A 14,532-nucleotide genomic window follows, 5' to 3' on the forward strand; every position below is an offset into this window, starting at 1 on the left:
CTCCCGCGGTGTCCCCCCCAGGCCCGCCCACCCGGTGTCTCCCTCCCTTTCCCCGCTGGGGTCCTGCCCACCGCCCTGCAGGGAGCCGGACCGTTCTGAGGACTCCGGGAGGGGCAAAGAGGCCGCCCCGGGCTCGGGGGTCGGGGGGGAGGAGAAAGGGAAAGCAGAGGCAAGAGAAATTAGGAGGCGGGAGAAACCCGGGGCAAAAAGGAAGAGGAGAGTCAGAGGATGGTGGAGAGTACTTTTCGGAAGCCGTTACGCCGTGTCTTGGGCTGGCCGGGCTGAGCTGGGGCAGAGGGAGCGAGGGCGGCGCGGGGCGGGCGCTCGGGCGGCGGGAGGCAGCTCTGCGCGGGCCTGACCTTCCCAGAGCGCCCGCTGCGGTCGCGCAGGTCCGGCCCCGCCGTCGGGCTGCCAGTCCGGGATAAGACACTGGGCCACCCCCGGGGGCGCTGAGCGCTCTCGCGGCATCCAGGCCGGCGGGCGGGCAGTGCGCCCTAGGCGCGCGAGGCAGTGAGGCCCCGGGAGCCTTTCGCGCAGGGACGCGCGGGCAGACTTGGCGATGCACGCCCTCACGGGCTTTTCTCTGGTCAGCCTGCTCAGCTTCGGCTACCTGTCCTGGGACTGGGCCAAGCCGAGCCTCGTGGCTGACGGGCCCGGGGAGGCGGGCGAGCAGCCCTCGGCCGCTCCACCGCAGCCTCCCCATATCATCTTCATTCTCACCGACGACCAGGGTTATCACGACGTGGGCTACCATGGCTCAGATATCGAGACCCCTACGCTGGACCGGCTGGCAGCCGAGGGCGTCAAGTTGGAGAACTATTACATCCAGCCAATCTGCACACCTTCTCGGAGTCAGCTTCTCACTGGCAGGTAGGCACGGCCCAGATCCTTGAGACTGGGCCTCCAAGCCCCAAATACACCCACTCAGGAGATTTTCCCTGCCGAAACAACCCTTTCTGGGACCTGGGAAACCCGTACTATGGGGCTAGTTTTTCTTCCAGTTGGCTGTGGGATCTTGGCAAGTCCATTGCCCTCTTTGGGCCTCAATTTCCCTTCTCTTACCCAGAATAGATTTGTTAATCTTTGAGATCTCACTCTGGTGTTCTAGGACATGCACATTCACACCATGTGGAGGAGACATCTGGTCATCCTTTTGTTAGAGGAACATGGCAGCCTCTGACACCTATTTTGAATGTTGCTGCTATTCACAGACCCTGATCCTCTGTGCAGGTCACTTAACTTCTTTAAGCCTCAGTTTTCTTGTCTATAAAATGGGTCAAAGAGCAGTTTTTATCTTGAAAGAGAGCAGTGAGGGTGGAATGAGTTGTGTGTGACCTGCTCGGATATCTATAAGTGGCAGCCTCTGTGTCACCAGAAGGATTTGGGTCCTTGCACTGTTAGATGACTATATTGGGAGAACACTAAGGAACTGATAGGTGGAAGAGAAAGACACACATAGGACGCTGTGACCCATGTAGCCAGGGGCTTGTTACTTCACTTCACCACGATTCTGTTCTTCCATCTGCAAAATCCTCCCAAGTTCCAAGTTGGCTGGTATCCCCAAGGAGACGTGTTGCTTTCTCCGTGTAAGGAGTCATCCCCAGGCGGGGAGCAGGGTTACAGGATTAAAAGAGCAGGGAAAGAGGAGGTGGGGGTGTGGAAGGCAAACTCTGGCCACTTAGGAGCAAATCCTCCAGCAGGGCTGAAGCTAATCCTCCTTGGAAGAGGGCCAAGGAATGCTTTCTCTCAAGTTCTACCCCAGAACCCCAGTGTGATCTCAGAAGCCAGAGTCTTGGTCTGCTTTTTCCTGGATAGGAGAAACTGAGGCACGAAGTCAGGGCTGGCTCAGCCTGGTATCTGTGCCCGTGTCAGGGTCTCATGGAAGAGGGCTGAGAGATGAGGTACTTGGCAGGGGTCTTGGAGCTGGGAATTGAATGATTGTGCCCTTTCTTCCTTCTATCTGGGACTCAGGGGTTAGGTCCAGAAACAGGGAGAAGAGGAGGAGGAAGAGAGGTGGGGTATGCATGTGTTAAGGTGGCATTGGAGTGACGGTGAGGACCAGACATCACTAACCTCCTGAGGAGGGAGAAGGAATCTGCTTTCCAGAAGAAATGCACAGGTTAGCATTTCTTTCCCTGTAGAGCGGGGACTTTTGGTTTAAGCAGCATCAGAATGAGCAGCCAGTAAGACAGTCCTCCAGCCCCTGATCTGTGAAGTGCTCCAACCCCTGATCTGTGAAGTTAGCTGAGCGTGGCTGCCCAGCCTCTGCCCCCACTCTCTGCAGCTGGCTCCATGTGACAGATACTTACTGATCTTGTTAGCATTTGTTAATGCATTCAGTTACATTTGGTGAAGCCGGAGAGAGAAGCTGGAAAGAGCCAATGCTTCTCATGTTACTCACTTACAAATGGGATTTGGGGACTCTTAGCTGGCCCACCCACATTACAAGCCAGTGCTCCATGGAGCCCCATCCATTGGACGAGAGGCTCCTCTGGTACTTAGGTCCTAGGGTGCTTCTGTCAAGTTCAGACACTTATTAACTTGACTAAGGCCCTGAGAGGCTCTATCAGCAAAAGATTTTGAGCACTAGATAGACAGGGTTCAGAGCTCAGCTCCACTGCTTGCCAGCTATCTGACCTTGGGCCAGTTGCTGCATTTTGGGGAGCCTCAACTTCATTATCTGTGGAATGGGGGTAATGAAGAGTCTCCCCTATAGCTTTTAAAATAAGGATTAAATAAGATAATGTATGTGTGTATCATGTTATGTTGAGATGACAGTAGTAGCTAATTATAGCTAACAAAAATAACACTTTTAAGATAAGGAAGCCAAAACAGAGAGCCCTCCTCCCCCATTTAAGGTGTTAAATACTCAGGTCTTGACTAACTTGGATGCCTGAGGGTGAGAAAAAGGTGTGGGATTCTAACACACTTGTGAAGTTCCAGGCTTCTTATTTACACTGGGACTTTTAAGATACCATAAGCAGATCACACGGGGGCCTTGACCACAGAAAGGGGAAGATGGGCTATGAATGAATAAATGAGGAATTCAGAATTCTGCTGAACATCAGCTCCTGCCAGGGTGTTAACCTGTGTGAGTGACTTGGATCAAGGGACTGCGTGAGCTCACAGTCAGTCATGTGGGAACTTGTTTCCTAATATTTGGAAACTAGATGGGTCTTAGAGATTTCCCATTCTAGCTAGCTCCCTCGTACACATGAACAAACTGAGGACCCCACATAGAAAGAGATGGGATAGCCTCGTTTGCTGAATAGTTCCTGCTTGGACTGTGCTTCGATTTATGTTCAAGTCTTCACTTTGCCCCTGACCGTGAGTGACCCTTCTCTTCCTCTGACCTTTGTGTTTTTCTTTGTTCAGAAGATTGAAACCAGTAGTGTTTTACCACTGAACCACATTCCCAGCCCCTTTCATTTTTATTTTGAGAGAGGGTCTCACTCAGTTGCTGAGGGTCTTGCTAAATGGCTGAGGCTGGCCTTGGGCTTGTGATAGTTCTGCCTCACACTTTGAGTCACTGGGATTATAGGCATGTGCCACTGTACCCAGCTGATCTTTGTTTCTTTTTAAAGAGTAGTTGAATAAAAGTTGAAAAAACTAGAGGAGGATTTGGGTCTCTTCTGGCTTTAAAAGCCTCTAAGAGTCATCACTCATTCATTCATTTGTTCATTCATTGATTCATTCCATAAAGGAACTGAGAGTCCTTTCAACATTTCTTGGGTCCTGGGACTAGAAAACTGAGAAGGGACAGTTCCATTACATATCATATCATTGGGTCCAAGAGCATGTACAACTGGGAATATGTCCATGGACAAGTAGGACACTGAGGGTGTGTACTAACTGCTGGGGACCCCAGAAGGAAAAGTGACTCGATCTTTGAGATAGCAGTGAGAGACATTACGGGAGGATGGGGTCACTAACATTTGGGTGGGACTTTCAAGAGTGAGCAGGCGTTTGCTTGGGAGAGAGGGACTTGCTCTAGGCTCCATAGCAATTTGGTGGCTTAGTGTTCAGGACCTCTGAAGTTTGGAGTCAGACTACTTGGGATACAAATCCTACTCCAACTACTGTGTGAATTGCCAGGCAAGTGATTCAATCTGCTGAAACTCAGTTTCCTTATTTGGAAAATGGAAATAATAATAGGTACCTTCTAGTTTGTGGTGACAATTTGGTGAGATCATTCATAAAAAATTAAAAAAATAAAAAAAAGGCTTATGCAATGCCAAGCACACAGTGAGTGCTTGGTGTTAGCTATTATCAATATTATTATTAATCTAGATTCAATTCTTAGCTTCTCAGCTTCCTAACTGTGTGATTCTGGGCAAGTGGCTTAAACATTCTGAGCTTTGATCTCTCTAAAATGACAATGATACCTATTTCAGTTGATGTTATGGATTCAATGAGGATGCTAAGCCCTTATGTAATACTTGGTGGTTATTGTTATAAGTTTTTTGCTGGCAGTGCTGGGACCAGAGCCCACCTCAGAGTGGTATTGGGGGTGGGTTAGCAGGAGTGGTGGTCTGTAGCTCATCTTTGCCTTCTGTGTCCTCCCTTCCCACCACCAGGTACCAGATCCACACAGGACTCCAGCACTCCATCATCCGCCCACGGCAGCCCAACTGCCTCCCCCTGGACCAGGTGACACTGCCACAGAAGCTGCAGGAGGCAGGTTACTCTACTCACATGGTAGGCAAATGGCACCTGGGCTTTTACCGGAAGGAGTGCCTGCCCACCCGTCGGGGCTTTGACACCTTCCTGGGCTCGCTCACGGGCAACGTAGACTACTACACCTATGACAACTGCGATGGCCCTGGGGTGTGTGGCTTTGACCTGCACGAGGGTGAGAGCGTGGCCTGGGGGCTCAGTGGCCAGTACTCCACCATGCTCTACGCCCAGCGTGCCAGCCACATCCTGGCCAGCCACAACCCCCGGCGGCCCCTCTTCCTCTATGTGGCCTTCCAGGCAGTGCACACACCGCTGCAGTCCCCTCGAGAGTATCTGTACCGCTACCGCAGCATGGGCAACGTGGCCCGGCGGAAGTATGCAGCCATGGTGACCTGCATGGACGAGGCTGTGCGCAACATCACCTGGGCCCTCAAGCGCTATGGTTTCTACAACAACAGTGTCATCATCTTCTCCAGCGATAATGGGGGCCAAACTTTCTCAGGAGGCAGCAACTGGCCACTCCGAGGACGCAAGGGTACTTACTGGGAAGGTGGTGTGCGAGGCTTGGGCTTTGTCCACAGCCCCCTGCTCAAGCGAAAGCGACGGACCAGCCGGGCACTGGTGCACATCACTGACTGGTACCCAACTCTGGTGGGTCTGGCCGGTGGCACTGCATCGGCAGCTGATGGGCTAGACGGCTATGATGTGTGGCCGGCCATCAGCGAGGGCAGGGCTTCGCCACGCACAGAGATCCTGCACAACATTGACCCGCTCTACAACCACGCCCGGCATGGCTCCCTGGAGGGTGGGTTCGGCATCTGGAACACTGCTGTGCAGGCCGCCATCCGCGTGGGCGAGTGGAAGCTGCTAACGGGAGACCCCGGCTATGGTGATTGGATCCCTCCACAAACGCTGGCTGCCTTCCCAGGTAGCTGGTGGAACCTGGAGCGGATGGCCAGTGTCCGCCAGGCTGTATGGCTCTTCAACATCAGTGCTGACCCTTACGAACGAGAGGACCTAGCTGACCAGCGGCCTGATGTGGTTCGCACCCTGCTGGCTCGCCTGGTGGACTATAACCGCACGGCCATCCCTGTGCGCTATCCGGCTGAGAATCCCCGGGCTCATCCTGACTTCAATGGGGGTGCTTGGGGGCCCTGGGCCAGTGATGAGGAAGAAGAGGAAGAAGAAGAGGAGGAAGGCAGATCTCGAAGCTTCTCCCGGGGTCGCCGCAAGAAAAAGTGCAAGATTTGCAAGCTTCGATCTTTTTTCCGTAAACTCAACACCAGACTGATGTCCCACCGGATCTGATGGGTGGGGTGGCAGGAATCTTCATTACCCTAAGTAGACTTCCCCACTTCAACCTGGCCCTGCTCATTCTCAGGGAGAAACCTGAGGTCAAGTCTCCATCTGCAGGGTACTAGGGTGCAGAACTCCTTAGTTGAACAGGTTGGGAACATGGCTGGGGGTGGGGGTGGGGATAAACTGAACTGGGAGGCCTGGGTCCCAGTCTTGCCTTTTTACTGACTTGCTCTGTGACCTCAGGTGACCTACATGAGCTTTCATCCTCAGTTTCCTCATTTGTAAAATGAGGTCCAGTGACTTTGTGAGTGCTATGCACCTTGTACCTGGGGCCATAGTGGAGTTCCTGGCTTCCTGGCCACCTTAAAGCTTGTGGTAGGGTCTTCCCCTTCACTCTGGGTCTCTGTGGTGCTGCCCGGGTGACGGGCCACAGGGAGGCAACTCCAGTCTGGACCTTAACTGGGGTGTGGCAAGCTAGCTGGTCTCTAAAGGTGAGACCTGAGAGCTGAGGATGGAGGTGTAAGGTGGGGAGGTTGCCCTTCCTGGGTCTTCATGTGACCTAAGCCTGGGGCCAGATGGCATTGGGAACCATGGTGGAAAGCTCTTCTTCCTGCCCCTAGGCACCCAGAGAAGTTTTCTGGGCCCTTAGCTACTGTAGTATCAACGGTGGCAGAAACAGCTGTGAAAAGAGCCCCAGAACCAATATTTCCTTTGACCTTGGCACAGACCTTCCCCTCTGGGCCTTGCTTTCCCTATCTGCAGATGGGGATGCTAGCCCTGGCTCTGCCTACCTCACAGGGCTGCAGAAGACTGACCAAACTAAAGGTCCTGGAGGAGCCTGTGAACTTGATTAAAGTGCCCTGACACAGAGGCAAGGGATGGAGTACAGTCTGTGAACACGTGTGTGTACAGGTGTGTGTGCACAGGGGCAGGCGAGAGTTCATGGTGGACAGCTTGGCTAGTGGGTGGAACATCTGGGTTCTGCTGCACATCCACTATATGACCTCAGGCAAACCCCTGGACCTCTCTGGGCTTGTGTCTCCCAGTGCACAGCAGAGGATCTGAGAACCCTTTCCACTTGGCCACTGTGGGCGCCCCCGTGTGCACGTCTGGGGGTGCTGTGGCCGGGTGTGGGGGCGGGGCGCGGGGTTGCGCAGCCTTCCTGCTGCACCGCGCTTCTCAGCGCACACAGCGTTCTGCATATCTCCCTTCAGGTTCCAGTCGGCGCGGAGTGTGTAGGCGAAAGCCCTGCTGTGAATTTTGAAAATAGTTATTTTTGTCGCTGGCAAAGGAGGCCTGTTAGGACTCGTCAGCTTGTGGATGAGCGGGATGGGTGGGGTGGGGTGGGTGCGCTGCGTGGGGTGTTCGGGTGTTGGTTACAGAGCCGCATCCCCACCGCAGCGATTGAGCCCAGTAGCGAGGATTCTGGCCTGCGGCTGCAGGGACTGCAAGGTGAAAGTGACCGTCATGTCCTGGGTCCTTCTTCTCAGCCTGGTTCTGTTTGCCCCTTACTATTTCCACACCTGAAACCCTTCCTGTTTCCATGATGTTGAGACCCGCTGGTGGGGCAGGGACCAGGACTGCAGAGGCCTCTGGAGTTCAGTGACCCCACCATTTTGGCTTGCTCAGGGAAGCTCTGAAGAAGTCACCCCATGGGTGTACCCCATAGGCTGGACTGTCCACTGTCTGCCCATTATTCAGGACACTCCAGCTCTGCCAGTTGCTTTTCCACTGCACACGCTAGACCTTCCAGAGAGGCACAGAGTCGGGGCCTTCCTGCAGGTGCAGGTTTGTGTGAATTGTATCTAACCCTCTGGTGCCTGCTAAGTTGGCTTTGTACAGCCTCCAGCCTGTTTCCCTTCTTGGGGCCATAAGTGCAGGACTAAATGGTCCTTTCTGTCCTCCCTTGGGGACCAAGACCTACTCCCTGCAGTTAACTTGACCCCAAACCATAGAGACCAGTTGGGGATGGGGACTGGGCTCAGGTCTCCATCAGGTCTCCAACCCAGTCCAGGGTTCATGTAACTCAGAGTCCCACTCAACCTAGAAATCGGCAAGCAGCCCAGGAACCCATTCAAGCTTCAGCCTACAACCTGGTCCAGGCCTGAAATTGGTGGAGGGTCTCTCTCAGGGGTTGCCATGAGAGACAGCCTGCTGTGGCCTCTGCTCTGCCTAGCAATCAATGAGCCTAGTGCCCTCCCGCTCCAGCCTCCTGTAGCCTCCTGAGTTTCCTCTCAGCCAGTGTGCCTGGGTCTGCACTTCTGCTGGATCTCCTTATGGCACTGTTGGCAGGTGCTTGTAGCACCCCAGTCTCTGTAGCAGGCAGGGGCTGGGGACAGGCAATCAGAGGTATCCTTGGCCTCGTCGGTCATTGATCAGAGATGCTTGCTACGGTCCCCAGTTTCTCCCTTAGCTGGACTGGGTGGCAGCAGATCTGTTAGCTAGTGGAGTTGGTGCCAGATGGCAACCTATCCAAGCCTGTGGAGTCCTGGGCTCTGATGACCATTCCCTCAGGAGCCAAAAGAGACTCCACACTTGCTGGGGCCTTCACAGCATTTCCTTCTCTCACTAGGAGCCTACTGGCTGCCCTGGGACATAGGCAATCACCCCAGCCAGAAAGAGGGAGCAAGGGAAGGAGCAATGTCTGGCAGCCAGGATTCCCATTTCTACTCATTGCCTCTGACTTGTGCAATGATGAGAGGACAGCCTTCCCTTTCTGGGCCTCAGTTCCCCATCTGTAAGGGACATGTGCTCTCTAGTGGAAGCCTAATAACCCAGGGAAGGGGTGCTGACATCACACAGACTGGATTTGAACCCAGCTGCACGACCCTGAGCAAGTATACAGCACCACATCTCTGCAAAATGGGCATGATTGCACCATTCCAGCCAATGTGCGCTGTCAGGGATGGACAGTACCGTGTGGAGTGCACACCTCAGGGCCTGGCTTTGTGGTGGGAATAACTACTTTTCAGGCCTCTGGAGTCAATAAATGAAGATTTTACCTTCATTCTTTCCCCACTGAAGAAAAACTCTGCTAGCAGCTCTTCCAGGATGGGAACTTGGGTCTCCTCACTGCAGGTCATGCTGTGCAGTCCTTGTCTTAGCAGCCACTGGCTCATGGCTCTCTGCCTCACTCTTCCCAGCAAGGAGGGCTAATATGCAGGATGTTTTGGGGGACAGTGCTGCTCTGCGACACTGGACTTCTTTCTGTACTCGGCCTTGGCTTCACTTGCTGCAATGAAGTAACTCAATCACCCTCCACCCAGACCCTTGCTATGATCATTTCTCTCCTGGCCCACTTTCCACTGATTCTGCCCCCACACTTGCTGCCCTTAGTGGGACAGGCCCCACGGGGACCCTTCAGATGGCACGTTTTCTGTGGTGCCTGCTCAGGCCCTGTAGGACCCCACAACACTTGGACATATGCATGTGAGCTCGTGGGTGGATTGTGGAAGGTGGGATTTGAGTTGGCTGTTACAGTGTCACTGGGGCTCCGAGGGCCTGCCCAGGAACTCAACTCTCATCTCCTTTTATTGCTCCTGTCAGCGTGGGGCACTGCTTGTGTTCACAGCCAACCCCTCTCCTGGCTCATCAGGGCTATGCTCAGCAACTTCCAGGGCTCCCACCGCTGGCCACCAGCCCATGGCACACAGGCCTGCTCTTGAATGCCACACACATGTTGCAGATGGGGGCACACGTGCTGGCTCTTGAGTCTGCCATGGCCCTGGGGAGTGGGGAGTCTGGCAGGAACAATCCTCCTAATGCAATCATCTGCTCTTTCTCTCTGCACCACAGAGGCATGGCTGGCTCCTCGCTGCCTGCCACCATCGGGCACAGCTGCCAGCCTTTTGGGCACAGAGGAAGCAGTGAATTAGCGGTCATGCCTCCTCTGCAGATTGGCAGTTGCACTCAGTATGGGGGTGCCTGCCGGAGGCAGTGCCCATACCCCTAGAGCTGGGCTCTGGAAGGTTCAGAGGGGTATGCATATGTGTATGTAAGAAAGGCTCACCAAGGGAGTCCCTTCCTCTTCTCCCTCCTCTTCCTCTTTTTTTTTTAAATATTTTTTTAGTTTTCAATGAACCTTTATTTTATGTATTTATATGTAGTGCTGAGGATGGAACCCAGAGCCTTACACGTGCTAGGCAAGCGCTCTGCCACTGAGCCACAGCCCAGCCCCCTTCTCTCCCTCTTGCAGACATTTCTCCATCATCATCGGATGGATCCTGCAGCCTGGGACCTGCCCATCCCCCCATACTGCATACACAGGAGAGAAAGTGACAGAGACCAAGACCCAGAAAGAAAGAAATGAAACCAGCCCAGAAGTGGAAAGGAATGGGGAAGATGGGGAGAACAGAGAAAGAAGGATGGAGAAAAAGGCAAGAGAGAGAAAGAAGAAAAGAGAGTGGAAAGTAGATATTGAAGTGGGGAAGGGCAGACAACCATGCAAGGAGTGGAGTGGGGCTGGGTTGGCACTGCGTCCTGCAGGCACGTAGGCCACTTGTGTGGTTCTGGTAAGAGACAGGGAGGCAGCTGGCCGTCTGCACTACTTGTACCCCTTCACATTGTCCTGAGTTACTGAGAGCTCCTCTGGGACCTGATGTGGGGACTTCCCCCTGTGCTCTGCTGGATGCTGAACGTGTTCTCTTCATCAGTGGGAGCACAAGAAGCAGCAGAGTGGTCAGGCCAGCCCCAGACCAAGCAGGACCTTTGTCCAGAATGCTAGATTTCCTTGAATAGTCTCTCTGCATGTTTACCTTTTGTTTTACTAATTTTTTTTTTCAGTACTGGAGATTGAGCCCAGGGACTCATGCATGCTAGGCAGGTGCTCTATCACTGAGCTACACCCCCAGCTCTTGTTTTACTGTTTGTTTTGTTTTACTAATTTTCAAAGCAGGGTTGTCATTTGGTTGGTAGCTGATGAGCCTGAGGTCCCAGTGTCCTCTTCTTCTAGCCCCAGCCTCTTAATCCACAGGAATTGTTGCAGATGTGAGGCCTAGGCAAGGTGATGTCCAAACCAGGAGCTAAACTCCAGCTCCCCAAAGTGTTGGGATTTGGAGATGGTTGTGTGTGCTTCCATGATTCAAGGAGGGATGTGAAAGGAAATGACTTCTAAGTCCTTCAATCATAATAATTCCTCATGTATTGAACACATACATTATGTTAGCCACCATGTTCTTCTCCCTGAGTCAATAGAATTGCCATGGAGGTAGGAAATATCATTTACTAAATTTTTCCTGTGAAAAAAACTGAGGCACAGAGAAGTTAAGGTGTTTATTCAAAGTTGCACAGCCTGTAAGTCACATAGTCACACTAACCACTGAAAAATGCTGCCTGTCCTTTCCCCTGAGCAATGGCTGGGGTGGTCTCAGTCCTCTGTGTGTGGAAGCATTCCCTCCCAGGCACAGGCTAGAGGGGCTGGACCAGGAGGGTGGCAGCGCAGCCCTTCCCTGCCTCCCGACACACGTGCCTCTAGCTTGGCCATGGTGTTCTGTGCCCTGCCTGCTACCCACTGCTGTGCGGTCCCCAGCACAGGCCTCTCCTCTTTGCCTCTGAATTGCGACGTTGGCGGCAGAAGCGGGAAGCATATTGTGTGCAGAAACAAAACGGAGTGGTTTTTCCTTTTTCTGAAGGTGGTAATGGTGCAATTAGTGGCTAAGCCATTACCCCCACCTCCTGCTCGCTCCCCTCCTTCTCCTCTGCCTCCCCCCGCTTTCTCTCCTGGGAAAAGTGGCTGAATTAGAGAGCTTGCCCTTCTTCCTTCTTCACCTCTGAATCTCAGGAAGAGGGACACAATGGGGAGATACCTGATGTGGCCAGGGTCCCCTGGACTTAGGGTTGCCAGTCAGGGACGTGTTGGGGTTGGAGAACACCGAAATGCACACATCCAGCAAGCGAGGTGGAAACAGCAAGGCAATCTGGATGTTGAGAGCTAGAACCCAGAGACCCTGGATCCCTGAGTCCTTCTGTCTGCCCATGCTCACTGGAGGAATGCCATCATGGGGGTTCAGCCTGGGGACTATGAAATGAGCTAAGGGATCCTCTTTTTGTGAGTGTGCAGTCGGAGTTTCCAAGTACAAGCCAGAGTGTCACGGTACCCCTTAATACTTCCTTTTCCTTTTCTAGAAACTGATAAAAGACCTCACGTCTGCATACTCACCCAAGGCCTTCATGACCCTTGAGCCGCTGGAACTTCACAGCCTTTCTCTGCAAGGGCAGTTTTGTTCCCCTATTTTATAGAAAAGGAATTGGGGTCTCGGAGAGGGTCAGTGACTTGCTCAGGGTTCCACAGTTAATAAATGTCAGAGCTGGAACTTGAACTCAGATCCTTAGTCTTAAAATCTAGTTACTTTCCTTCTTAAAACCCTGGGTTGTAGGTATTGCTGATGCTCTGAAGAACTGAAGTTGATAGGAAAGTTGCCCATGGAATTTGGGAATGAAAATTTCAGAGCAGGGCAGGTCCATGGCCTCTGGCCCAGACCCTGGTAAGCCAGGCCATGCTAACCTCACCAAAGCTGCCTTTTGCCTTTTTTACCTTGACTTGAAGCACAAGCAGAAACTGGGACATGAGCCCCAGGAGACCAGATCTCCACTGTCCCTCTGGGCATATGAGGTGGGGGAGAGGCTGCAGAAGAGGCTTCAGGAGGGACCCATAGTCACAGTGGTGAGAGGTCAAGGTGAGTAGGCAGCCAGAGCTATTCCTTCCATAATCCTGGGGTCTCCTCTGCACTTCTTTCCCAATCTAGAGAACCAGAGTGATAGGGTCGCAGAAGAGCAGGGAGAGGAAGAGCAAAATAAGAAGGACAGAGGCAGAGGTAAAACCAAACCAAACCACAGAGGGGAACACAGAGACAATTATAGAGACTGAGATCCACAGAGAGAGACATCCCAATGAATTAGCCATCATTTTCCTGTAAACCTTAGAACCCAGCTGTTGTCAGGGCAACGGGGCAATACCTGTCTCTCCAGAGAAGATGAAGTTGCCAGGGTAACTATATCCTGTCTTTCCCAAGGACCATCCTGGAATGTGGCACCCACTGGTCGTTTCCATGGCAACTGCCTCTTTGCCCCACTTAATCCCATCCCGTCTGCTAGAAGGGACTCATAGTTGGAGGTGGGGGAGGTGGGAAAGAGAACATGACTTGTGGACTAAGTTTGTTCTCTTCCTCCTTCTCCATGCCCCTCAGTGCCCCCCTGGGGGTGCTGAGTCCACCTGCCCCCAGCCCTGCACAGGCTTGCGGTATTGTGTGCAGTAGGGGCCAGGGCGTCCGGGAGCAGGTTTTGCAGTGGAAGGCAGGCAGGTGTTGGGGAGGCAGTTACCGGGGCAACGGGAACAGGGCGTTTCGGAGGTGGTTGCCATGGGGACCTGGATGCTGACGAAGGCTCGCGAGGCTGTGAGCAGCCACAGTGCCCTGCTCAGAAGCCCCAGGCTCGTCAGTCAAGCCGGTTCTCCAGTTGCACTCAGCAACACAGGCAGGCGAGTGGCCCCTAGTTCCGGAAGCAGAGCGGCAGTGCCCCAGTCCTGGTGCCCCAGCCCCGACCCTTGCCTGCCTGTCCAGTGCCAGGATGGCCACCATCACCTGCACCCGCTTCACAGAAGAGTATCAGCTCTTCGAGGAACTGGGAAAGTGAGTTGCACCTCAGGGAGTCCTGGAGGGTGCAGGGGGTCAGTCTCGGGCTTGGGGGCGTGTGCCAACATTGCTCCAGGCTCTCTTGTGCACACAGAGAAAGGCAGGCTGCATGCTTTTGAGGTGCTCGCATGTGCACAAGGTGCCCAGAGTCAGGCATTGGCACATTTGTGGGTACAGCCAGGTGTGTGTGTGCGTGTGAGGGTGATAGGTTGATGGTGTATGTCGGTGCATGTGCAGACATGCACACACGTACATAAGTATACACAACCTGGGCGCACACAGATTCTTAGAAACTTAGGGTTAAAAGGGATTTTCCTGCTCAGCTGGAATCCTTTCTCTAGTTTCTCTTGGATACCTCTGGTGGTGGAGAGTTTACACCTCCCAGGTAGTCCTTCCTGATTTTAGACACCTGCAGCCATTGTTCAGAGAAGCCAACTTCTTCCTGTAAGCATATCCTCTCCCCGTCCCCTTTCCAGATCCTACCAGAAGTGAGGGCACAGGTACAGGAGGGGTTAACATGTGAAGGACTGGTGTTGGGTAGAGGGGAGGGGCTATCAGCAAGCTGGGGGGACACCCCTGCTGCAGGACTGTGACATGAAGGGTGAAGAGCTGGGATCCTTGTGCAAAGTTGCCCAGCCCAGAGCTCATTTTATGCCTTTGATGATGGATTCAAGAAGGGTGGGAGGGTGAGGAGTGAGGGGAGCATCTTGGAGGAACCCAGTAGACTGCGGAGTCTTGGGGAAGGTCCCTGGATGCCCCCAGCTAGGCTTGTGGAGGACCTGGGATGGAGCAAAGGTTGGGGTGCAGTTTGGAGATGGAGTGTGCCCCCTGGGCAAAGGAGTGTCAGTGCCCTGGTTAGTTACTGCTGTGGCGGCAGGAGCGCGGAGGAAAGGGGCTTCAGAAGCATCAGCTGGAGGTCTGGATGTTC

At 53.5% G+C, this 14,532-nt stretch overlaps 2 protein-coding genes across 3 annotated transcripts in view; both read left to right on the top strand.

Moving 5' to 3' along the window:
• The window catches only part of ARSI (arylsulfatase family member I), a 27,916-nt gene continuing 13,384 nt past the window's right edge, over positions 1-14,532 (top strand). The window contains exons 1-2 of the mRNA XM_079145984.1: positions 1-870; positions 4,578-6,890. Coding sequence (XP_079002110.1) covers positions 560-870; positions 4,578-5,985 — 1,719 coding nt within the window. The 5' untranslated portion in view covers positions 1-559 and the 3' untranslated portion in view covers positions 5,986-6,890. The remainder of the gene's footprint in view (positions 871-4,577; positions 6,891-14,532) is intronic.
• Positions 13,406-14,532, top strand: part of CAMK2A (calcium/calmodulin dependent protein kinase II alpha) — a 59,919-nt gene continuing 58,792 nt past the window's right edge. The window contains exon 1 of one of the 2 annotated variants that reach the window (XM_079145986.1): positions 13,406-13,601. In XM_079145986.1, coding sequence (XP_079002112.1) covers positions 13,540-13,601 — 62 coding nt within the window. In that variant the 5' untranslated portion in view covers positions 13,406-13,539. The remainder of the gene's footprint in view (positions 13,602-14,532) is intronic. The other variant, XM_079145985.1, reaches the window with a different exon arrangement.

This window comes from Sciurus vulgaris (genome assembly GCF_902686455.1).
Source record: "Sciurus vulgaris genome assembly, chromosome: 6".
Taxonomy (NCBI): Eukaryota; Metazoa; Chordata; class Mammalia; order Rodentia; family Sciuridae; genus Sciurus; species Sciurus vulgaris.